The sequence below is a fragment of the Mya arenaria genome, chromosome 11 (assembly GCF_026914265.1).
Source record: "Mya arenaria isolate MELC-2E11 chromosome 11, ASM2691426v1".
In the NCBI taxonomy this organism is placed as follows: domain Eukaryota; kingdom Metazoa; phylum Mollusca; class Bivalvia; order Myida; family Myidae; genus Mya; species Mya arenaria.
The window spans coordinates 6,093,679-6,118,216 of record NC_069132.1 but is presented as its reverse complement, the minus strand read 5'-3'; the positions used below and the strand labels follow the sequence as shown (position 1 = coordinate 6,118,216).

Below are 24,538 nucleotides of genomic sequence, written 5' to 3'. Positions count from 1 at the left end.
AACGCGTCGGAATTTACGTGGCCTTAAAAGAATTTTAGTTTAACTTAATTTGTTTAACAACGATTGTTAAAAAAAGTTATTACAACATTATATCAATCACACTAGTTGGCACGATGTTACGCGAGAGTTTGGCATTCTGTTGAAACCCACCGTTGTCTGGCTTGGTGACAACAAACCAAACTCACATGTGCCCAGACCGGTAATCGAAACCCGGATCGCCTTAATGTTGTCTACGAAAGTGTTTAGCCCGATGTGAAATATCTTCAAAATGCAAATCACTGTACATAATATATTGGGGCGTTAACTAAGATATCTCACTCTCTTGCTTCGCTCGTCGTTTATAACATGTATAAAAACTCATCTTAACATCTCAATTCCCGTGGACCCCCACCATATGAAACGGACCTACACATTAATGTATGTCTCGCTATGTGTGTGTTATAACCAGGGGTTGGATTGTTCCTTTAAGAATGAATGTAAAAATCACAGAGCTGACACACCACTAATGTATTGTGAAAAGAAATAGTGGTATATAACCAAGAACATTTGGGTACTGTAATGTACGGCGCATGCGCAGAAAAGCAGTTCGGTTTATAACGAGGCTTTATCTGCGCCATAGCAGACGAGTTGACAATGAAAACATGTCTTCAAAACAAGAAATAGAAGGTTGTAACCTCTAACATTGCACTAATTTCATATTTGTCAAATGTCCGAACCATTTTCTTTCTTAGGTTGCATTTGATAAGCTCACTGACAACGCTTAGGTGTCAAAAGCAGTCCTCGAAAACTTTGTGTGGCATCGGCTGCATTTTTCATGTTTTTGAATGTCGAAGCTAAATAAAGTAGAATCATTGCACTTTAAATTTATTGTAAGAACATAAATGCATTTCTTTCAAATCTTTGTGAACTATTTCACATGTTTAACAAAAAAAAATCAATTGTAAGTTGTTATATTTTTTAAAAAATCTTCGATGTTTACAAGCTATAAACGACAGACGAATTTTCAATATGGCGGGTGTCATCTGCTACACATTGCAGACGCTCAGTTTATGTAGTTTCATTTTTGTTGTGAATCAAAAGTCAACTTAGTAGAATCTTATTGTGTTAATTTATATAGTTAACTTAAAATTGAACAAAGTTGGAAATATTACGTATTGTTGACAAAAAATGTGTTGTGACAATGCTCAAGTCATTGTTCATGGTCTCTTACACAACAAATAATTAATAATGCAAAATATAAATGTGAACCTGATAGTGGTATATGAAATACAGAAGTAAAGAAACCAGCCATTCCAAGACGTATACGGTAGAAAGCATTTTGTTTTAACACAGAATTCGGCAAACCAAACTATAGTCTAAAATATAGACATGTTATACGGGATTCTTCCAATCCCTAACGTCTAAACATGTTTGTGCAAAGCTATTTTGCACAAAACAAGCATTAAATTCATTAAAACCCATGATTTACCTTTCCAATAAAATGAAACTTGAATGACACAGACAACAATAATGCTAAGTGAAACAACTCAACTCAATCGTAATAGACCTTTTTAAATACAATCGTAATCAGGGCTTGACGCTTATTCTAATACTTGGTTGCCGTTCCGGCAACCACCTAGCCATTTTCACTTGCCCGAATGGATTTTTTACTTGCCCAATTTTTTTGGGCTAATTTTGTTGTTATACTTCACATCAAAACCCATTTCCATATAACAACAAAATGAGCCCAAAAAAATTGGGCGAGTAAAAAATCCATTCAGGCAAGCACATCAGGGCTTGCTGTATTTGAAATAAATCAGTTGTCATGAAATTTGTAGCTAATAGCACATACATTCAAATTATTAAGGATGAAATAAAATTGAATTATAAGAACGAACAGTCAACCTCTTATTATCTTAGCCTTGTAATCTTACATTTATTTAGAAGTAAATTACAATTTATCGCAATGTAAAGTGAAATCGTAAAGTTCCAAAAACCGAGCATCCGAAAATTGGAGCAGTCTGAAAAATAGCCAAAAATCGCTGTGTCTGAGTCCAGGAAAATTGTTCCCCCAAGACTCGACCCAGCGTCGTTTTGGTTTATTTTCATAGCTGGTCTTTTTTTCGGATGACTTGGCCTTTTTTCGTTTGAAACATTAAAAAAACTTGACAGTGTCGACTGTCAAAACACCATTTGTGTACATTTTGAGGGCATTAACTGGAATGCTAGCTATATGGATTTGGTGCAGCTCATGCGATTGGCCAACGGATCTAGACGGAATTACTCGAGCTCTATCGGAAAATATTCGGCAGTCTTCGCCATCGTAGTTTCGAATGAAAATGTCAGAGGAGCTCCGTTTGACCCGATTTTTCGAGTCAACAACCAATGAGTGCATTAGTTTCGGTTTGATAAATACTCTCCAAGAAGGAGAGTACGGACTACTATTTTTTACCCGAAATGTCGCCACTATGACAAGTTTTTTTGTTACTGCCCGATCGGGCAGGTAGATTCTAAAAACTACTGCCCGTCTGCAAAATTAACTTGCCCCGGGCAATCGGGCAGTGGTTAATGTCGAGCCCTGGTAATAACTCTGCTATAACTGTGAACTGCAGCCTTGCATGTGCCCTTCATGTATATATCGTTATGTTCTGACAGAATGAAATGAAGAAAAATACATCAAACTCGTAAATTTTCGTCTGATATTTATTTTATGTGTACGGAACTAATATAAGATAGCATTATCTAGTCATATTTTTTTGTTTTTATGATATTTTATGGACGCAATATGCTTTAACCCGAATTCCCGATCGGAATAACTACCCACTTTTCAGGGGTCTAGATATGGGCCGGAAGCCGGTAAAATAACCCGGTTACTTAAGCATCTTCACCTGGCTATTTATCCCCGCATCATCAAAAATAAAATCTGTTATTTTTTGTCATGTTTTTATGTTTACATAAGTTTAAAACCCTGATTGATGGTATTGTTTATTTTGGTTTCCGCGCGTTCGGACTACAATGCACCATTAGCTCGATTCGTGACATCATTAGTCGCATCCCCCTCTGGGATGTTTTCAAGTTCTAGGTTTGGGTTTCCCAGCGTTTCGAATACAATAACATTGGCTCGATACATGACCTCATTAGTCGCATCCTCCATGGGGATGTTTTGAAGTTTATGATTAGCGAAGCAATGGAGGGTGAAAAAAAGAATATTTTTTTTCCAGACACCAAAAAGCGTAGTAAGTTTGCAACATGAGCGTGTCTGTCCTTCTGTTAGTCCTATTACCATTTACGCAACATTCCTTTTTGTATACGCGTGTTATCCGGATGTTGTAACAAAATGAAACAAGCTTGCGGTGATGTCACTGCTAAAAATAATCCATTATTTTGATGAATTTTACATGTACCTTTGGCGAAATTTCGTACGCTTTTAATAAACGTCACAAAGTGTCCAGATATTTCTTTTGGTTGTTATTAAAACGGAATTAGCTAGCTGTAGGTGAGATATCTAGAACCACAGAAAATGAAGTTAGATGTTTAATTTTCAGAGGATCACAGAGATTCAGTGGCTGAAAGTATATAAGTGGTAGAGAAGAAGGTACACATACAATTAGGAGGGAATTGCTAGCAAATGGCAAGGCATGGGGTCTGGAATGTTATAATAGTATCCTGAATCTGAATTTGACAGTTATTTGGTTTATTAGTTGGCCCTCACTGGTCGGAGGTGGGGTCGGGGATGGGGGTGGGGTAAAACTCAGATCAGTGGGGTAGTTCTCAGATTCAGTATCATATTCAAGTACAGAAGTTTCCCTGTTTCCTTGTTACAAAATAAACATGCATCAGTACAGTTCAACACTAGAAATTTTGGTTAAAAAGGGCTTAAATTCAATCCCACAAGGGGCATTGGCCCCTTGACCCTAACTGGGGAAGGACACCCAGACTAACCCCCCCCCCCCCCCCCCCCCGCCTACTTTTGGGATCTTCCCTGCTACTTCAAAACATTTCTACACCCCTGCTTTTGGTAGAAAACAATTTGTACGTGAAGGATTTGCCATATCAAAAATCGTAAAAATTTGGACTAATCAAACTAATATTGAAAAAACATACCTTTATCTACTAATCCAGAAATAATTTGTTCTACAACATACATGTAGCACAACTATAAATTATTTTATTTACTTCCGTTTATATAATCCATCAATTTCAGAATAAATGTTTACCGAATGGTTGCGAAAAATATCACAGAAATGACTTCCACAACTCTTTTCGACTGTTTACAATTACACCACCTAATGGACCCACATTGGCTTGATGAGAGGAGCTTTAGGCCAAAAAAAAAATGTGTGTTTCAGGTTACATGATAAAAAAAAATAGGGACGGTAGGCAGGCTTTTTTTTTTTTTTTTTTTTTTTTTTTTATTATACCGTCACATATTTGGTATCTTTGACAACTACTATATGATGCCATTAAAGATGCCATTTTTCGATGTTTTGAATATTTTATAACATTATAATAATTTAATTGGTGCACTTTCAGGACCATACATGTACAATATTTAAATGAAGACCCATACAACCAATTACAGCAAACCAAAGGAAACAAGATGCTGCACATGTTTATGTTTGTCAGTTTCTGTTAGGACGTCTGTGGAAACACCAAATTAGTACTATTATCCTGTCATTTTGCTTGCTAAAAGATCAATATTAAAAACAAACAACTTGTATTTTTATTTCTTTGTTTCTTTATTACTATCAATAAACCAACACTGTGAAATCAGAAAGGCTTATTTTATCCATCAACCCTTGACTCCATGTATGCTACATTTAAAAAAAAATGCATTGTATTCTAATTTTGATCACTCTTGCAAATATTATCGAAAACTGAGCATTTGCTCCTGAGGAGCAAATGCTCCATTTCCCATATTATTAAATACAAAACATTCATAATAATTAATTGGAATTTTATGGGAAAAAATAAAATGCCAATTATGAATGTTTTGTATTGTGTTTTTAATGTTAAATATTATTATTAAAGGATTAAATGTAGAGTCAGTAAAATATACATTTAGCTTTCATGCAGCTTTGTCAAAGATATATAGCCCTAACTCCAGTTACTTGATAAGGCTGTGCACAGTATTTCACACTTCACAATTCCAACACAAGTATATGTTATTAATTCAAACAAAAAGGGTATGTGTTGCTTTCATACATTTAAAAAACAATAAAGATTCTTCTAGCTCCATTTCAGCCTCGCCCTGAAAAACGATCATAACATTGACATCCATATATTGAACCAATTGTGGACTTTTAAAATATTTGTGGAACATACATTTTTCCATGAAAATAACTGTGGTATTTTTCAAGTCTCTTAAAAATACAATGCACATTGATACTCATAAGTTCCTGAGCAGAATATATTTATATATAAAGCTGTGTCATGAGAAAACACTTATTGCATTGAAAATCTAAACCAATGAATATCTCTCAATTACATTTGATCAGGTCCTTCTAATTTCCAGGGGTAGAAAATAAAATTCTGCCTAGCTAAAAACAGAATAGACGTTAAAAATGGGTCTACACTGTTTGCCATGCATTAAGCATTAAAGAAATAACAGCATGGATTTAGGAAACCAATATGTTAAAGTATGTATATAGATTCTACTTCTCTGAAAATTACAGCAGAAAAAAACACAAGTTCTCACCTAAAAAAAAATTGGGCATGGGTCTCCCTATATTTAAGTGTTTTTCTCTTTTTTTTTTAAACAGACCAATTGAAAGTTGGGGATAAGGCAGAAGTTTTGTGAGGGGGTGGGGATAGGTGGTTCATTTATCCTAATGAAAACCCCTCCCCCTCTCTATTCGATAGATGATACATAAAAACACTCACCTCTGTGTCACACATCTATTAAGTTTTTCTTTCTGGTGCATGTCATAAAAAAAAATCCAGCTGTCAACTGAATTTCAAATGATGTCTACTGGTCGGCGACCAGTGAGATCCGCGTACCAGTTGCGGCCGTTGGCATTTTTCTTGTCAATAACAACTCGGTTTTTGTTAGGTTTTTGTTTTTGTTTTGCAGAAAAACGTACAGAAGTTCAGAATTGCCGCATAAAATATCATGAAAAAATAATTCGTTTACATATAGAATGCCAACAGCCGCCACTGGAACGCCGACCAGTACAGTTTTTATTTTACCTTTTCGTCATGCCGAGTGCTTTGACGATCTTTCCAATGGGGTGGTACTCTCGCCAAATCTGCCCTATTTGGTGGCTTTGGTTTACACTTCTTAAGCATCGAATGCCCTCGTAATGGGGACATTTCTTTTTGTTGAGTGACAGAATAGCAGACGCCATTATCTGTCGCCTGCTTACTCCTACTCAGTGCGCTCAGACGCTCTATCGATTTTTCCAGGATGAATAAAATACACGTTTAAAGTGTCTGACGACATTGAGGAATATTTGGGTAGGATAAAAAATTACGGTCGGCGGGCGCGGAACAGACACGGCCGGGTAACCGGAAACACAATTTTTTTTTTTACGCCTTATTCATGAAACGAAATAGTCAATCCAGTCCAATTTCCCCCCTTTTTTAACACATTAACACATCTCAATGCATATCCATAAACATAAAATGTGATGTGACAAACTTGAAATATGCCCTTTTCTGTTTAGTTACAAGAGTAAGTGAGGAATTTTTCGCATATTGAAAATGTGATCAAAAACCAATTCATATTCAATTTTGTAACTTGTTTGTCGAATACTAACTAAATACCTGGCTCACAGATCTTAAGATCTACACCAGTATCTGTGTCGGCTGAAACTGTGCAAGACCTAATTGGACCAAAATACATTTTTAAAAACTGCTGGCATTAATTTTTCTGGCCTCTCATGTACATGAAGCAATATTTTGCCACATGATTATTTTGATGGATGTTTCAGGTTCAAGTCCAAAGAGGAGTGAGCGCCTCAGGTCCAAAAGACGTCTTAATGAATATGAAGAAAATCCACCTATACCACCTATTATATCATTAGATGTTCTCGCTCATGTTGCAACTGAAACACTCAAACAGGAGCCTAGATCATCAGAGACAGTTTCGCCATCAGTATTACAGGTGAATGATTTAAGTTAAATAAAGTTTTGTTTTTTTTGCAAGATTTTTATTTGTAACAGGAAATTAAGATTCTACTGCTTTTTAGGGCTGTGTATCGTCTCTCAACTCACGATGCGATGCGTATCACGATACGGAGTACGCGATTCACGATACATCACGATATATATATAGTTTATATAAAAAATTTTTTATGTAGGACTTAAATATTTGCCTATTTTGTAAATTGTTGGGCATATCCTTACCAAAACTATATTTTTAATGTTTTTAATTATTTTGCATCGGCGAAGATGCGTGGTCATGTTTGTAGTGTTTCCATTATATCTTAATTCGGCCAGACACAATTTACAAATAACTAGTTTATTGTCTGACTTTGCAAAACCAAAAAGTTCTCCCAAGCTTTGGACTTGTATTTTGCCGGCGCATTTCTATAGGGATTCTCTTTACTACTGATAGTATTTCCTTCCGCCAATCTTGACTTTTTAGACAACTGAAAACTGTCAAAACAGCGAAAGCCACTTCAGCTAGTTTGCAGATTCCTTTTTTGTTTCATATCTTTGTCATTCAAATTTAAAAAAGAAAATTAAATTGCACATTTTTTAATAATTTTATTTTCATTTTTCATTTTAGTTTGAAAAATAAACATGGTGTAGATAAGTTGTAACGTATTTTGCTAGCTCTACCTGCTGTTTGCGAAAATGCGGCTGAAGTGGCTTTCGCTGTGTTGACAGTAAAAAATGAAAGTTAACAAATTGACCGGATCATGCAAATATGTTTGGAAAGTGTTTTAAGCATACAAATCTTAATGCGAAATAACGAATCAAACGATACGCGACACACACGATTTTTTACAATGCGATACGATACAGTATATCGTCGGGTACCGAGTCGCGATTTCACGATGCATCGATGAATCGTTACAGCCCTACTGCTTTTAGTAAATTCATATTTCTTTTAGCCCCTTGTTTGCCGACATCATTCTAGTGAAGATTTTTGTCTTGTAACATTATGTTAGGCCTGAAATTGGTTTTGAGGCCTTTTGACATCAGGGCTGAAAAAAGCTTCATGCAGCACTTATGTCACCTCAGTCTGTGGTGTTCGGTCAAACATTTAAGAGTATAACCCCCCCCCCCCCCCCCCCCCCACCCCCTTTTCTCTTTTTCAGATGTTGTGATTTTTTTTCAGGCAAATGTTCCTGCTTATAAGAAAAATTCGAAACGAGTGCCCTTATTGTCTTTGGGACAGATCCAGGGCTTGACAGAGAAGACTATTGTGAATTTGTTTACTGACACATCAGAAAATGAGTATTCTCGAACATTCACCTTTAGATGCATGCTTATGCCAAAGCAATGCATCAAAGAATTTACCAGCTATGGCAGTGACATGAAAGCCAAAAATGAGGTGAAGAAGCATTTGTATCAACACCTGAGTGAGCTTGAAAGAGAAGGTAAACTGATTGTAGAACTGCTATTTGTACATGATAAGACAAAAGGACAAAATATATATATATATACATATATATAATATTCCATGTCAGATTTTGCATTTTTACAACTAAAAATTTCTTGTGCATTTTCTGCCTTGCCTGTTTTGTTTTAATTCTTTGGAATTAATAACAAATTGAAGAATTTAAAATATTATACTTCACATAAATTTTTCCCTTCTTTGTATATTTTAACTTGATCGGTCCGTATGTCACTGTATTTTGATGAAAATCTATTTTTATGACGTCAGCGGTTCATATTAAATTTTTGGCCGGTCCAGACCTCGCCAAAAATACAATATGGTGCTGACGTCATACAATTGGTAAGTACGGCTTGCGATTTTCACTACGGCGAAATCTTGGCGCAAGTAAACATTATTAGCTTTGTTCAATAAATCACATTTAAATCGCTTTAAAAATATTGAATTGTATTGAAAAGTGTTCAGTATAATATAAGAAATATAACACACCACTTTGGACCATATGGCATTATAAGGACTGGTCAGTCAGCCCCCGAAGGTGAATGGACCTCGGCTATCGCCTCGGTCCATATACACCTTCGGTGGCTGACTGGCCGATCCATATAATGTCAAATGACCCTTAGTGGTGTGTTATATTTCTTAAATAGTTAATTGATCTTGTTGAGAAGTAAATAAAAAGTGAAATGGTGCCAAAATTGTCTAAAATAATGGGACATTAGAATTTAGTCAGTAAGGATAAATTTTCAAAGATGGCTTATAAAAAAATCAATATTGATACTCATAAAATTGTAGAAGGTACATGTACATTACGAACTGCAAAAATTGATATATATGTGCATTTGGTGAGAATCAACCCCACTGCAGGTGGACACTGTAGCATTGCTATGAAAGCTAGCACAATTAATGGATGGTAATAAATATACATACTGAATAGCTGGTTAGGCTTGCCCAATGGAAATGGGATTGGTATGTGCAACTGGGTATTGTCCCACTCTTCAGTTTTACTTTTAAAGGTATCTCAATAGTGAGACATGTAAGTGCAGCTGTAGACATATTGAATACCAAGTTACATGTAACTTTAAATAAAAGGAAGTTGGCTAAATGACGTCATTACTGGAATTGTTAATTTCCAGAGATGCTGGGTCAACCAAAGTTTTATGCTGAGCCGGTTCAAGCAAGACACAAAAGACTATGCAAAGGTTTGTTAATCAGATATTTAGTTTCAGTTAGGGATTCTTTAATAATTATCTAAAAATATTTTTTAAATCGACCAACTTGAAAACATATATGGGGTGGTTGAATTAGCACAAGCACTTGTAAAATGCCTTCAGAGGCTTTTATTTTGTTAAGAAGTCTTAATTCCGATGACTGTATATATGTATTATACCAGGTTATGTAATGCTTGAATTATTAACTTGTGTTTTGGTTTATAGCTCTTGGCAAGAGCATTAATGATTGAAGACTAAGAGAACTTGGCAAAGTGTACACCATAATTGACAGAACCATTCATGATTTAAGACAAAGAAGAACTTGGTAAAAGTGTACACCATAAGTTACAGTGGTTCCTGTTATATTTAAATTGACAGTGTTTTAGCCAGAAATTAAAAACGGCAGGTTGGCCATAAAAGGGGCAGTGTGCTTGTTCATCCACAAGTCTGATTTCAATGACTGGTACCTTATCAGTTCACTTTATGGCATGTTCATGCACACATTGTAGTAATATCCCTTCAGAATACTCTTAATTCTTCTTACTAAATCCTTGTTCATTTTCACTTGAGGCAGTTTTTAACCATCGCAGGTTGTTGTCACCATGGCTCTCACGAGGCTGATTTTTTGGGGGAGAAGTCACTTCTCCCTCCAGTCAAATTAGGAAGAAGTGGGGAGACTTTAAGAAGTGTTACTTATCGTAAAACTTAATTCAAATACTGTGCCATACCACAAAACTTAAAATTCGCATTTACTTTGATTGCTTTTACTAGATGGATGTTCATAAAAAATGGTGTTTATTTGGCCTAGCAAAAGTGTACTTGTCTAGAGTCTCCTATTTGCAATGTTACATAGTATATCCATAAAAAGCATTTAAAATGAAAATACTTTTTTAACAAAGACATTTGAATATTTTGAAACAATCCGAATGGCCTTATATATCAGCTGTTAAAAACATTTAAGTGCATGGGGCGAAGCTAACTTTGGTGCAATCAGGATTGGGTACGAATGTCACATTCAGCTTTGCTGTTATTTACTTGCCTTGGTTTTAATCATTTTTAATATGCTGACATTATAAAACAAAATGACATTCTAAATCTCCCCCCTTCAAAGAAGAGGGGTATATTGCTTTGCACATGTCGGTCGGAAGCTCGGTCGGTCGGTTGGTCTGTTGGTAGACCAAACCTTGTCTGAGTGATAACTCAACAATTCCTGGACGTATGGTCATTAAACTTGACATGAAGGTTGGGCCTAACAAGTAGATGACCCTTATTGATTTTAGGGCTCATCAGGTCAAAGGTCAAGGTCACAGTGACCTTTAATGGTAAAATAATTTTAAAGCTTGTCCGAGTGATAACTCAACAATGCCTAGACCTATGGTCATCAAACTTGATATGGAAGTTGGGCCTGACCAGTAGATGACCCCTTTTGTTTTTGGGGATCATTGAGCCAAAGGTCAAGGTCACAGTGACCTTGAATGGTAAAAGGTTGTCCGAGTGATAACTCGACAATGCCTGCACCCATGGCCCTCATACTTGACTTGGAGGTTGGGGTCATCGGGCCAAAGGTCAAGGTCACAGTGATCTTGAATGGTAAAAGTTTGTCGGAGTGATAACCCGACAATGTCTGCACCCATGGCCCTCAAACTTGACTTGGAGGTTGGGCCTGACCCACTGACCCAACCAGTAGATGACCCCTATTGTTTTTGGGTGTCATCGGTCCAAAGGTCAAGGTCACAGTGACCTTAAATGGTAAAAGGATGTCCGAGTGATAACTCGACAATGCCTGCACCCATGGCCCTCAATCTTGACTTGGAGGTTGGGTCTGACCAGTAGATGACCCCCTTTGCTTTTAGGGGTCAAAGGTCAAGATCACAGTGATTTTGAAAGCAAACAATTCCTGGTCCTATGGTCATTAAACTTGACATGAAGGTTGGGCCTGACCAGTAGATGAACCCTCTTGACTTTGAGGGTCATCGGGCCAAGGTCAAGGTCACTGTAACCTTTAACGCAAAAAAGATAACATATCTTCTCCCAGTGATATCTCAACAATGCCTGAACTTATGATCATCAATCTTGACATGGAAGTTGGGCCTGACCAGGAGATGACCCTTATTGATTTTAGGAGTCATTGGGTCAAAGGTCAAGTTCACAGTGACCTTGAATGCGAAAATGAGTGATAACTCGACAATGCCTGCACCCATGGCACTCAAACCTGACTTGGAGTTGTGTCTGACCTGTAGATGACCCCTTATGATTTTAGGGGTCATTGGGTCAAAGGTCAAGGTGATCTTGAACAAAAAAAGCTTGTCTGTGTGATAACTTGTCAATGCCTGCACCTTTGGCCCTCAAACTTGACATTTAGATTTTTGGTGACCAGCTGATGACTCCTATGGATTTTGAGGTCATAGAGTCAAAGGTCATGGTCATAACACACTCTATCCTCACACTTTGAATGGTCATAATCTTAAATCTGCCTCAACGGCATCCAATGTCAGTGACAAATCAGCTGTCATTTCGGTCCATGCATATTTCATTCAATTGTCCATATAACCCTGACAACATGGCGCTCAGGGGGGGGGGGGGGGGCATAATGTTTGACAAACATCTCTTGTTTATTATTTGTTTGCTTTTTCTATCACATTTTAACAACTTTTATTGTTTGACCAGTGTCTTCTTTATGTACATTCTGATCAGTTCACATCTGCCTTCTGGCGATGTTTCGATTATTGGATGATAGATGACCCAATTATAGGATAAGGAGATTACCGATTATAAATGGCTAATTGCGATGTTTTGATTTCTGGAACAGTTTCCAAATACTGTCTGATTTACAGATTAACAGTCTGCTAAAAACTGTCAGCATTGCTATGTTATTTTTTTCCGCTTCATAGAAAAGACCTACGAACCAATTTATGAAATGTGTGTCAATTATATAGTTTGTAATGGTATCAAAGGTCGACATTTAGGGGTTCAACTTTCATGTCTCACGCAAGGGGGCCCAGGAATAATTGTCACAGTGAACAGCATTTAGCACCCTGGTAAGCTTGAATTATTGTTAATCAAACCTGCAGTGATTACGGTCATGTGCTTTAGCATGCGCTGATCTGTGACGGATAAAAAGACAACGACAATGACCAATGAAAAAAGGGGCAATGGGGCGGGGTAAAAAAGGGCAGGGCGGACAACCCTTCCATTCCACATTAGCTAAAACACTATGACAATATACCTTATGTTAAAATATTCTCATTTTATCAATAAACTAGCTTTCTGGCAATTATTACAAAAATATGTACTTAAAACCTAGCATTGTATAATCACCTGACCTTGCCCTTTAACTTGTTTCAGAAGAGGTTACAAAAAAGACTACGCAAAAGAAAAGTGGTAAACAGGCACCAGAAAGCTTCATGATCACAGTTCCACGTTCTGAAAAGTTAAAAAAACTCAAAGAAAATTATGTGAATAATCTTGAAAAAGATGAAACAGCTGTTTCATCCATTGGTTTTATTCCTATGAAAAAAAAGTTAAAAGACCATTTTGTTTCAAAAGATATTTTGAAGAACTTAGGAATGGTGAATGCTAAAGTGCCAAGTCCAGAACAGGGGAAGGAGGAAGAAGAAAATATTCCGGAAGAGGACATAGATGTGATGGATGTGGACTATCTGAATCATCCAGAGCTGAAAGACCATTGCTATACAACAGTGTTAGGGAAGCGAATTAACAGTCTGGAAGTCATTAACAAGTTGAAAGTTCTTGAATATGCAGATATAGATGATGAAAGAAGGGAAAAAGCTTGGTCTATTTATGATTATCCATTTGTTTCAAAGTCAATCACACTGTTGCCAGATGCTGTTAATAAAGGCAAGAAGCCGACTCCAATACTCTTCCTGCGACACCGGTCCCCTGATGAGAATGTCCCTATGGTGAGCAGGGAGGAAATTATTGATATTGAGTCTGACGATGAAAAATCCGAAAAGATTGTCATTCAGTCCGGGGTTCCAATTACATTTAATAAAACTTACTTCACACAAGATGTCAATCTCAGCCACGGGGAAAGTAAGTTTATTTCGTTCATGCAGGTACGAATAAAGATATCTTTATTTCAGCTTGTCTTTTTTAGCAATTGTGATCGCCCTGTGTCCGTCGTCCGTCGTCAACAATTAATGGAACTTGGTCAGAATGTTACCCTCAATCAAATCTTGGACGAGTTGGATATTGGGTCATCTGGGGTTAAAAACTAGGTCACCAGGTCAAATTATAGGAAAAGCTTGTTAGCACTCTAGAGGTCACATTTATGACTGTATCTTCAGGAAACTTGGTCAGAATGTTAATATTAATAATCTCTAGGTCAAGTTCGAATCTGGGTCATGTGCGGTCAAAAACTAGGTCACCAGGTCAAATCGTAGGAAAAGCTTGTTAGCACTCGAGAGGTCACATTTATGACTGTATTTTCTTGAAACTTAGTCAGAATGTATATATTGATTAGCTTTAGGCCAAGTTCGAATCTTGGTCATGTGCGGTTAAAAACTAGGTTACTAGGTCAAATTTAAGGAAAAGCTTGTTAACAATCTAAAGGTTACATTTATAAATGTTTCTTCATGAAAGTTGGTCGGAATGTTTATATTAATAATCTCTAGGTCAAGTTTAAATTTGGGTAATGTGCGGTCAAAAACTAGGTCATTCGGTCAAATCATAGGAAAAGCTTGTTAACACTCTAGAGGTCACATTTATGACTGTATGTTCATGAAAGTTAGTCAGAATGTTTATATTGATTAGCTCTAGGCCAAGTTCGAATCTGGGTCATGTGCGGTCAAAAACTAGGTCACTAGGTCAAATTTAAGGAAAAGCTTGTTTACACTCTAGAGGTCACATTTAAGACTGTGTCTTCATGAAAGTTGGTCAGAATTTTTATATTAATAATCTCGAAGTCAAATTTGAATCTTGGTCATGTGGGGTCAAAAACTAATTCACCAGGTCAAATTTAAGGAAAAGCTTGTTAACAATCTAGAGGTCCCATTTATAAATGTTTCTTCATGAAAGTTGGTCAGAATGTTTATATTGCAGTCTGTACAATCACAGCTATATTGTAGGCCCCCTTGTCCTTCAATAATTTTTGGGGCAAAATGATTTAATAAATATGTGTATCTTGTTAATTTTATTAACTAACCTATGTTTACTTTATCAAACCAACTTAATCAGGGCGTTTATCGACCTGAGCTCCCCGGGTTTTGACACATTCAAAATCGTAAATGAAGCATCATAAATTTGTATTATTAATCATTTGCAAGACATGATTTAAATGTCTTTTTATCAATTTAAGTCAAGAGCAATTAACATCCACGATGAAAACTGATTATCCATCTGGAATCTAATCGGTTTCCATGTTAATTAGCAGCACCCAAACTCAATGATGTGATAACTCCGCCCATTATGCAAATTAACGGATACCTTCTGCTTTTTCACTTAGTACGATGGTTTAAAAAACAACAATGCTTAAATATATTTTGTATTAGTTTTTTAAACCATGTCTATATCAGTTTAAAAAATGTATATATGTATTAGTTTTTTATAGATAATCATGTACCTTGCAATGCCATCATACGACAGATGAAAACTATAATTAAGAAGACCATGTATTTAGAAAAACACGGACAATGACACTTGAAGATCTGATTTTGACTCTTGAAAATCAGATTTTAAGAGTCATTGACCATTGGGTTTAGACACTGTTGAAAGCCCTGACTTTCTCAAAAATGTACATAAAATGTTTGGTCCTGCAAAAACTGGTCCGGTCCTGCAATCTAGACTGTATTGCAGGACCTCGTGTCCTGCAATGTGATCATGACTTTCGTACAGACTGATGTTGATAATCTCTTAGTCGAAGTTTAAATCTGGGTCATGTGTGGTCAAAAACTAGGTCATTAGGTCAAATCATAGGAAAAGCTTGTTAGCACTCTAGAGGTCACATTTATGACTGTATGTTCATAAAACTTAGTCAGAATGTTTATATTGATTAGCTCTAGGCCAAGTTCAAATCTGGATCAGGTAAGCGATACAGGGCCTTGTTTTTTTAAGAAAAATAGTGAGGCTTTTGTGTCATCGTTGGTGATTGTTGTTGTTGGTGTGCAATAACCTTAACCTTTGCCATACTCTAAATCTGTTGTTATTTAAATGAAATGTTTGAGTTCTGCCCCTTGTTTTAATATAAGAAGCATAGAAAAAGCATTTGGGTTTGCTCAGCAGCACTCGTGTTCTAGATATCAACTTGTTGAAAGTTTTGAATTTTACTATAATGCTGTTTGCAAAAGTAGTTGTATTGTAGGTCAATACATTTGGTTTACATGATCTATTATTGTTCATTAAGATTGTAATTGTACATTGCCTGTATTTTTTCTTTACATACAGAGCCTTACCCACCAATGCCTAAGAGTGGGCTTGCTAAGAAGGGTCGCCTGGGCTTTGATATTGTCGACATGGAGGACATGAGTGATGATGTGCTTAAGGGGCCAAAGTTTAACCCTCTTTCACGAGAGGGCAGGGAGGGTAATCTCGGATGGGAACCGGTATGTACCGAAGTATACTAAATAACTGAAATTCATGCATTTCAGAATCATTTGACTATTGGGGAATCTGCATTGATGTTTAATGATGTTAAATAATGAGTGGTTAATAGTTCAAAGTGCATCGCTTGTTTTATTAAACTAACAATGTTTGCGTATATTCTATTAAATTTCCAGTTCTACTCAGTTTGAAACAGATATATATATGCTACTACACATCTGTAGCACTGTACCTTGTTTGATTTAAAGTTCTTAATTTGGACAAACATTTAGACTTCGAATATAATTGTAGATTAATATTCCAATATATGTCTTACAGGGCAGGATGAATTGGGATATAAGTATGGTTATATGTTTTAGGACTGAAGTTCATTTAGTTGTTATGTATTTTCTTGTTCCTTTTTTTTGGCAGAGCATACCATAACCAGTTGTTGAATGAGTTTATTTGTAATGTTTATTTTAATGTTTCAAGTTAACCCTTTACTTCATAGATACGCAATTTTACTTATCTATCCATAGCTTCATAGATACGGATCTTAACGTTTTATCCATAGCTTCATAGATACGTAATCCTACGTATTCGCAATGTAGGGGCATTTATTTTCATACCTGATGCTTGTTTATTCGCTATAAATTCATATTCATGAAGTATAAACATCGATAAATATAATGCACTAAAAAAAACACTATGTTACTATTTAAAGAATTTCGGAAAATCGCGAAATAAGGTCAATGGTATCAAAGATGCGTAAAACGTTGACTGCGCAGGTTTGTGGGCATTCCTTTCTCGTTTTCCTCGTGGAAATTTACAGAATACTGCAAGTTATAATTAACTACCAATAATACAACTATATTTTATTGATCACGCGCCTTACGTCACAGGTCATGGTTCGAAAACGTGTCAAAATGTCGGCCATGTTGGATAAACAAAAAATCATCTGGCTTGTATAAACAAAGGCCATAAATCATTATATGGGACATATGTGTCACTTCTGTTTCGCTAATCCGGTCATAAAAATGCGCATCTGCTTCTACAAATTGAAAGTAAGTACAAATGTGTTCTAAAACAATGACTATCCCTATTGTTAAACTTTGACATGACCCAATTTAACATCGATCAGCTGTTGAAACACGTGTTTTCGAATACACAAGAATGCAATGTAGAGCTAATTTCTGCCCTTGTTAACTTCAGTTTAAAACAACATTCCTGAATAATGTCATTTATATTTCAGTGTTTGTCTGACGAATCGGAACATTCTGGCTTCGATTAAAATTAGTTTGAGTACGACGTCGAGATGGCGAATTCGGACCTCGGCGTCACGCACACAAGGATACGAGAAATGAGGATTTTTAAAATCAAACCCAAATGACAATACCTGGACATGCAATAAACGATATAAATTTAGAAAACAACAACATGCAGGCCTCATTTAGTAGTTGAATAATAACTTTATCTGTTCATTGTATTGTTTAATAACCGAAAGTTATACGTACTGTGACTTTTGATCAACTTTTTTTTTTCTTCTGTTTCATATATATAAATATACCGTGCTTCTTTGTTGTGAATTATTTTTTAATTCTGTCCATCTTTGTTTCAATTCAGGTTGCATTAAATGAATTATAAAAATATGTTGTTTATATAATATTTTGTGTTATGTTTGATAAATAAAAGTGTAATAAAAATTAATTTTCATCAAATTTGACATATTTTTCTGTTTATTTATGAATATCATGCGTAAATAATTTAGATAACAAAATAAAATTTATATGACTGGATTGGAAATTTAATTCTCTATAAACTTTACATTGATGACTTATTGATTAAACCAAAAGAAATACTAAGAAAATAGGTTTGTAATACATGAGGGTTAAAATTCCAATAATATCAATAATCTCCTATGAAGTAGGGGTACTGATATGAACTGATAAGCCATACACTGGCAGCCTGAAATGGCTTAGGTTTACATGAAGTAAAGGGTTAAATGTGATGTATATTTAAAAGAAAAGTAAGAACAAACAGGTGAATATTTACTAATTTGAGATCTATCATTCATCAAAATTAAAAAGGCAACTTGATAGTTATGTTATGGTATTTAGTTTCTTAAGTATTTTAATACATCTTGAGTCCAACTAAACAAATTGATGTGTTTATATTCAACCAGTACAGAACTTTTCAGACGGTTATTTATATAATTTAATTATGTAACTGTAAGTCCATATAGAGTTATCACCCTTTATTATAGAAATTACCTCAAATAGGTCTCTCCTGATCAATATCTTAAGCAGCTGTCCAATCATCAACAAATTTAGTCAGAATGTGTATGGGCATAATATCTGAGGCAAGTTTGTTAACATGCCATATATGCTCGAGTTGCTATAGAATGACCGCCTTTTAATGATAGGTATTACCTAAAACCAGTCTTGTCTGATTATTAATGTAAGAGGCCTTTTGTCCAATCATCACCAAATTTGGTCAAAAGTCTAATTTTAATGACTGATAATGTAATAACTTGTTACTTGTAAGTACATGTTTATTAACAAATGTATTTTCCATAGGCTTTAGCGATGAAGTACATTAGAGAGCTACGTGGGCGAAAGAAGGGCGAGAACATAGCTTTACGCTGTAAGATCTGCATGGATAAGACGTTCACAGCAGCTGCTACACTCCTGTATCATTACCGTAGTCATGCTGGTATGTTAACTAGTAGAAAAAGATACCAATATTCCTTTGCTGGTCATGCCAGTATGTCTACTAGTAGAAAAAGAACTAGTATTCCTTTGCGAAAGAGGTTACGGATTTCTGTAAGGTCAGAATAAGAAAACCTTCTCATGAATGCTGCAGACTGAAATAGTGATTTTAATACAGAATGATATAAAAATCAATGTAAGGGCTTTGCCTTTAATTGGTATATTAAGATGTTATATCATTGGTAAACTTCAGACAGTTTTAGTGGGATTTGCTAACACTTTTGTCTTCAGTAAACAAAAGAAAATTTGAACAAAATGTAAATCATTTGATAACCGGGTAGTGTTTAAAGCCTTTAGACTAGTGCACATTAGTTTACCAAACTTGAGAGATCTGTTTACTCTTCAGTTGTATGCTATGTTCTAGGTTTCAAGCCATTTGTGTGCCTGATCTGTAACACAACATTCACCCGGCAACACAGTCTCAACTACCACATGCTTATACACAACAACCAGAGTCGCTTCACTTGCAAGGACTGTGGCAGGAAGTTCAGGCATCCAAGCCACTTCAAGGTAACAACAGATGTTCATAATATAATAAACACTTTAGGTTTTTTAAGACGTTATCTGCTTTAAAAGAAAGTTGTATGAATTGAATCTGATAAGATCTGAAGATCATTGTATAAGTTATTCCAGGAAAGCTTTTCCTATGTGTCAGTCTCCTGTAGTAGCACTTTTCTGATTCAGTATGCTCTATAGCATGTGCAATAGAATATCGTTCTGAGCTCTATTGTTTAGTTTATGCTATTCTGTAACTTAAAAAACCTACATGAAAGATGTATGTTTGGTTGTAGATGAAAATGGTTTAGAACTTTTTGAGTGTGAAATACAATTGTATGTGATAAAGTCTGAATAAAATATCTTGCTTTATGTGTATATGTATAATAAAATACACTGTTTCTTTCTTCTTTGTAGGAGCACCTTCGAAGACATACAGGCGAGACACCATTTTCATGTACTGACTGCTGGCAGAAGTTCAAGACCAGAAACACATACAAGCGGCATCTGAGGACTCGTCATGGCAAAGTGCTGACAGCAACCGGGATATACAGCTTGTCTTTAGAGGAGTTTGAAAAGGTTAGGACTAAGAAATATAATGTTCGACAACCAGATGAGCAAGGACAGACTACTGAGGAAATACATGAACATGTTATTAAAGAACCATCGTTACCAGTTGAAAATAAGAAAAAAAGTGTTCAGAAAGAAAGTGTGAAAAAGGCAAAGTCAAAAAAAGTTGATAACAGTGCTGATGACAGAATGATGATTTTGGAAGAACTGAAAGCAGACATCAAAAAAGAGGTTGGAGCAGAGAATGACTCAGATCCGGAATTGAGCACAATCCTGGAGGCTCTATCCCAGAACTGTGAGGAGCCTGGAGACATCAGTAGGGCCCAGCAGGTTAAACGGGAACCAGTTGAGGGAATGGATGGGGCTGCTCAGATAAACACTTTCACAGGCTCAGAGCCAGTGCCATCTAGAATATTTGTGAACCAGCACATGTTTATGAGTGAAACTTGCTGACTTGATTATATAACATGCAAGCATGTTGCATTGTTTTGATTTGTACAGTTGATTGACATTTGTAAATTTAGTTTTGTCAATAAGAGGCATTATTTTACACATCCATTGGATTCCTTTGACAATTTCACATGACTTGTTTATATTTGTGAATGAAATGTATATGATAATTGAAATAGTGCTTGATGTTGGCAGTAAATTTGTCTTGCCTGGATAGGCATTTACTTTGCATTGTTTAGAGCTGTAAAATTAAGAACATACTTAAATGACAATCAGGAGGTTACTTTGTAAATCATATTGTTTTCTATTCTAAATATGTCAGAAGTAAAAAAAGTAGATTGCATACACATGTGATTGTTAACCTATGGTGCAGATCTAATTTGTTAAGTCTTGTTGATTTTTTTTAGATTGATTTGTTTGATTTGTGTTAGCTACACATTTTTGATGTACACCTCATATATGAATTTATTGATAATTTCCGTTAAATGTTGCATTTATTTGCAGTTAGATTTTTTGCAAACCAGCAGCTGGCCTGCAAACATTACTTTTGTAATTCAAGTATGCAATGAGCTACTTTTATCTTGGACATTATTTCTTAGATCTGATCTAATTTCTGGACCCAGTTTCTCAAAACAAAAAAAGCTTGTTGATTAAACTTGTTTCATTTTATATTTGCTTAAATATTTGCTTTAAACTGTTTTTACATAACACAAAATAGTTTAATCATGATTTTTTGAAAAGTTTCCTTTAAAGACAGGAAAACATACTTAATGGCCCAATTATGTTCAATAATATTTATCATACTTTGAAGGTCTAACATTTTAAACAATGCTTATTAAAAAAGGAAAAAAATACAATTTTACATAAACAGTATAGAAATAATTGCAAACATGCAGCGGCAGATTTTGATGTTCACAAAATCTCAATTAATCTATTACAAACGGACATGACAATTAAGGGTTTGACACTAAAGATAGTCTGAATCCTTAATTTAGAACAGGACTCCTTCTTTTGTTTAGGTTGGCAGCCCATCAAACTAGTGTAACCAAAGAAAAACAGTAATTACAAATGCTATTTCAAATATATTATTATTCTTGCCAGTTTCTGGAATCTTCATTCAAATCTAAACTCAATAATTTTGATTTGAAACAATATACCTGTAGCTTTAAAAAGTAATACTTCAGTTCTTCTTTAACATTGAATTTCATATAAAAAGGCTGAATTCCTTGTTTTTGACTTGGACTCCAAACATTTGCGAGTAGGTTGCTCAACAGACTACTGTGCAGCCAGTGTTAAACACCGTTGCCTCAACTTCCAATGATAATGTCATCCATAGTCTGAGCTTCATTATAAGTATATTTAAGTTTTCCATACAAAACTTTAATTTATTTTAAACATAAACACTAAGCAGGCAATGAATCTGATGCGGTTTATGATTTCTCCATAGCTTTATACATGTTTGAAAATTAAGATAGATCAATATAGGCTTTGCCAAACTTTCATAAAAACAACACATTTTAACACTAAATCAACCTATTTTGATCAATTTATTTTTTAATTTAAAGATATTGATATTTTTCTTTTGTATGTGAGCATCATTTATAACGAACATTAAAAGTGTTCTTTCCTGTCTTTATTAATCTAAAAAACTGAACCTAACTTAATGTTGTGCTGAGCTTAAAACTGTGCTAAGGGAGAAAACTCTTCAGATATTGGGGCCTGTTGATTTAAATACACCAATTGTCAAATCTAGTATCATTTGTATTGATATATGTAGTGTAAATATTTGCCATTGTTATTGTAATATTGTTCATGATGTAAACAGAACGTTTGAATTTTGAAGACAGATTGTGATGTCCATCATGTATATATATATCAATACATGTATAATCAAATTTCAAAGATGAAAAAATATTGCTCTATTCAAGTGCTTTTTTTCAAATTATTGCACAAAAATAAACTTCTATGGACCATCTAATAATCCTTTTTATTGTTTTAAACATTCCAAATACATGCAACATCAACAGGTGTTTACAATAAGATAAGTCTAAGTAAAGATGACAGCACTACAAAAGTACTGCATACTAACAATTTATCACCTTTTTTCCAAGCAGTCCAATTATTCCTGCGTTACATGGTGTCTTGAGCAGACTGTTCATGTAATGATAATTTGAAGATTATGTTTATACATAAGTCTACAAGAAAAATGTTTTCGAAATAAATGTAGTTATCAAAAAGGATTGTATAATCTCTGTTTAATTATTCATGACTGGTCTACATTTGTTGAATTTGAATGGTAAATAAGTGCTCAATTGCCTAGAATCTTGTGTATTTTTTAGCTACATTCTGAAAGATGTTTTAAAGTAGAAGATTTGACATGTATTACTTAAAAAAAGTTTCTGTCAACAATTTTTCTGGGTTCTTTTTCCAAAAAATAATTATTTTAGCATGGAGCATGAACTATTGCACAATATGAACTTGTGTTTATAAAACAATGAGGCCTTTAAATGTAGATTATTTTTGTGTTTGACCGATACTTGTTAAGAGAATTATAGCATGAACATTAATGAACTAAGTACTGCTATCATTACAAATATTCATATAACTTGAATAAAGTGTATAATTGTGCATTGTGTGTTATCATTACGGTTTAGCTATTTTATGTATTGCCTGTTGCAATGTTGTTATCATATGGTCACACTTATTTAAAAGTCCAATGCCATACATGCACACAATATACATTAAATTCAGAGTTAACAAGAGATGTTTGTAAAACGTATATGGCCCCTTGTGGCTGCTAATTAGTCATTTTGAATTAAATGTCCGTAGTGTAATTTAAGGTTATGACCAACATCCCTTCCAAGTTAGAGGATAGTAGTTATGGTAATTGACCAGTTCTAAATGCTCTTCTAGAATCTTCATGAGTTAAACATGTATGTGTTTTGACAGTATTGAATAAGTTAAATGGATGAATAAATTAAGAGGATGGGCAATTCAAGTTCTACAGATAGCTACTTAATGGTTAATGAAAGTGGTAATCAACATGTTTATAATAGTAACACAATGGTACAAAACCATTACAGTATTGATAATTGTAATCGTATACCCCTGTTACTGTCTGTCTGATTTTCTGTGTCTAGGCTGTAACTTTGCCATGCAGTGAGGGACTTGACTCATGCGCTCGATACATAAGGACTAATATTTGCATGCAAGACCCACTTCCCTGCATCAAAGGTCAAGGTCACTTGGGTTAACCATAATGGAATGCTGCATATATGCAGATAGAGATTAGTTGGTTGTGACCGGGCTTTAAATTTGACACCCAGAGATTAAAGAAAAATTGACCCAAGATTGTGTTTTACGTAAAGGCAATGTGTCGCATGCAATACCAACAACATAACTGTAGAGGTATTCAGTAACTGCATATTCAGTTGAACACGATGGCACTTATGCGGCATTCATCAATGTGACATTCCATATTTTCAATACAACTGTTTTGAAAAATGTTTTACTGTAGTCTTTCTGGTGACTTTGAACTAGACATCAATAAGGTCTATAATAGGGATCTAAAGGTCCTGACTAACCTTCCCACTAACTTCGAGAACTATAGGTTAGGTCTTTTCTTCTCATCAATTGGACAAGCTTTTTATATCATGGTCACCACAACTGAAACCTGATGACCTCAAAATCATTAGGGGTCATCTGCAGGTCAAGAGGACAACCTACAAATTTGAGGATGGTAGGCCCAAACATACTCTAGTTGTCAATCAGATAAGCTATTTGTGTTCAAGGGTTTCGTCTGCTGGTCTTGGTCAACCATCCTACCAATTTTGAAGAATCTTTAAAGGCATGATTGGATAGGATGAGAAAAAGAGAGATAGAGAGAGAACAAAGTGCAATTGTACAAATTTTGAAATAACTTTTCGAGTTAATAAGGCGATCTGTCTTGACTGAAATTAGTTGAG

The 24,538-nt window shown here is 35.1% G+C and overlaps 1 protein-coding gene across 2 annotated transcripts; it reads left to right on the top strand.

Moving 5' to 3' along the window:
• The first annotated feature begins 603 nt into the window (after positions 1–603).
• LOC128207929 (uncharacterized) lies at positions 604–23,200 on the top strand. Of its 2 annotated transcripts, none has more exons than XM_052911138.1 (9): positions 604–666; positions 6,912–7,084; positions 8,267–8,528; positions 9,679–9,744; positions 13,102–13,806; positions 16,156–16,313; positions 18,867–19,002; positions 19,423–19,568; positions 19,971–23,200. In XM_052911138.1, exons 1-9 carry the CDS (start codon positions 642–644, stop codon positions 20,574–20,576), a joined length of 2,277 nt encoding a protein of 758 aa, XP_052767098.1. In that variant the 5' UTR covers positions 604–641; the 3' UTR covers positions 20,577–23,200. The 2 variants fall into 2 exon arrangements, with proteins under 2 accessions (XP_052767098.1, XP_052767097.1); XM_052911137.1 differs by having other exon boundaries at positions 13,099–13,806.
• The last annotated feature ends 1,338 nt before the right edge of the window (positions 23,201–24,538 follow it).

What these genes read in the sequence shown, in the direction of transcription:
- LOC128207929 (XM_052911137.1), top strand. Translation starts at nt 642, where the DNA reads ATGTCTTCAAAACAAGAAATAGAAG. An exon ending in TTCAAAACAAGAAATAGAAG is followed by an intron (nt 667 to 6,911) that starts GTTGTAACCTCT and finishes TGGATGTTTCAG; the next exon opens with GTTCAAGTCCAAAGAGGAGT. An exon ending in ACACAAAAGACTATGCAAAG is followed by an intron (nt 9,745 to 13,098) that starts GTTTGTTAATCA and finishes AACTTGTTTCAG; the next exon opens with AAGAGGTTACAAAAAAGACT.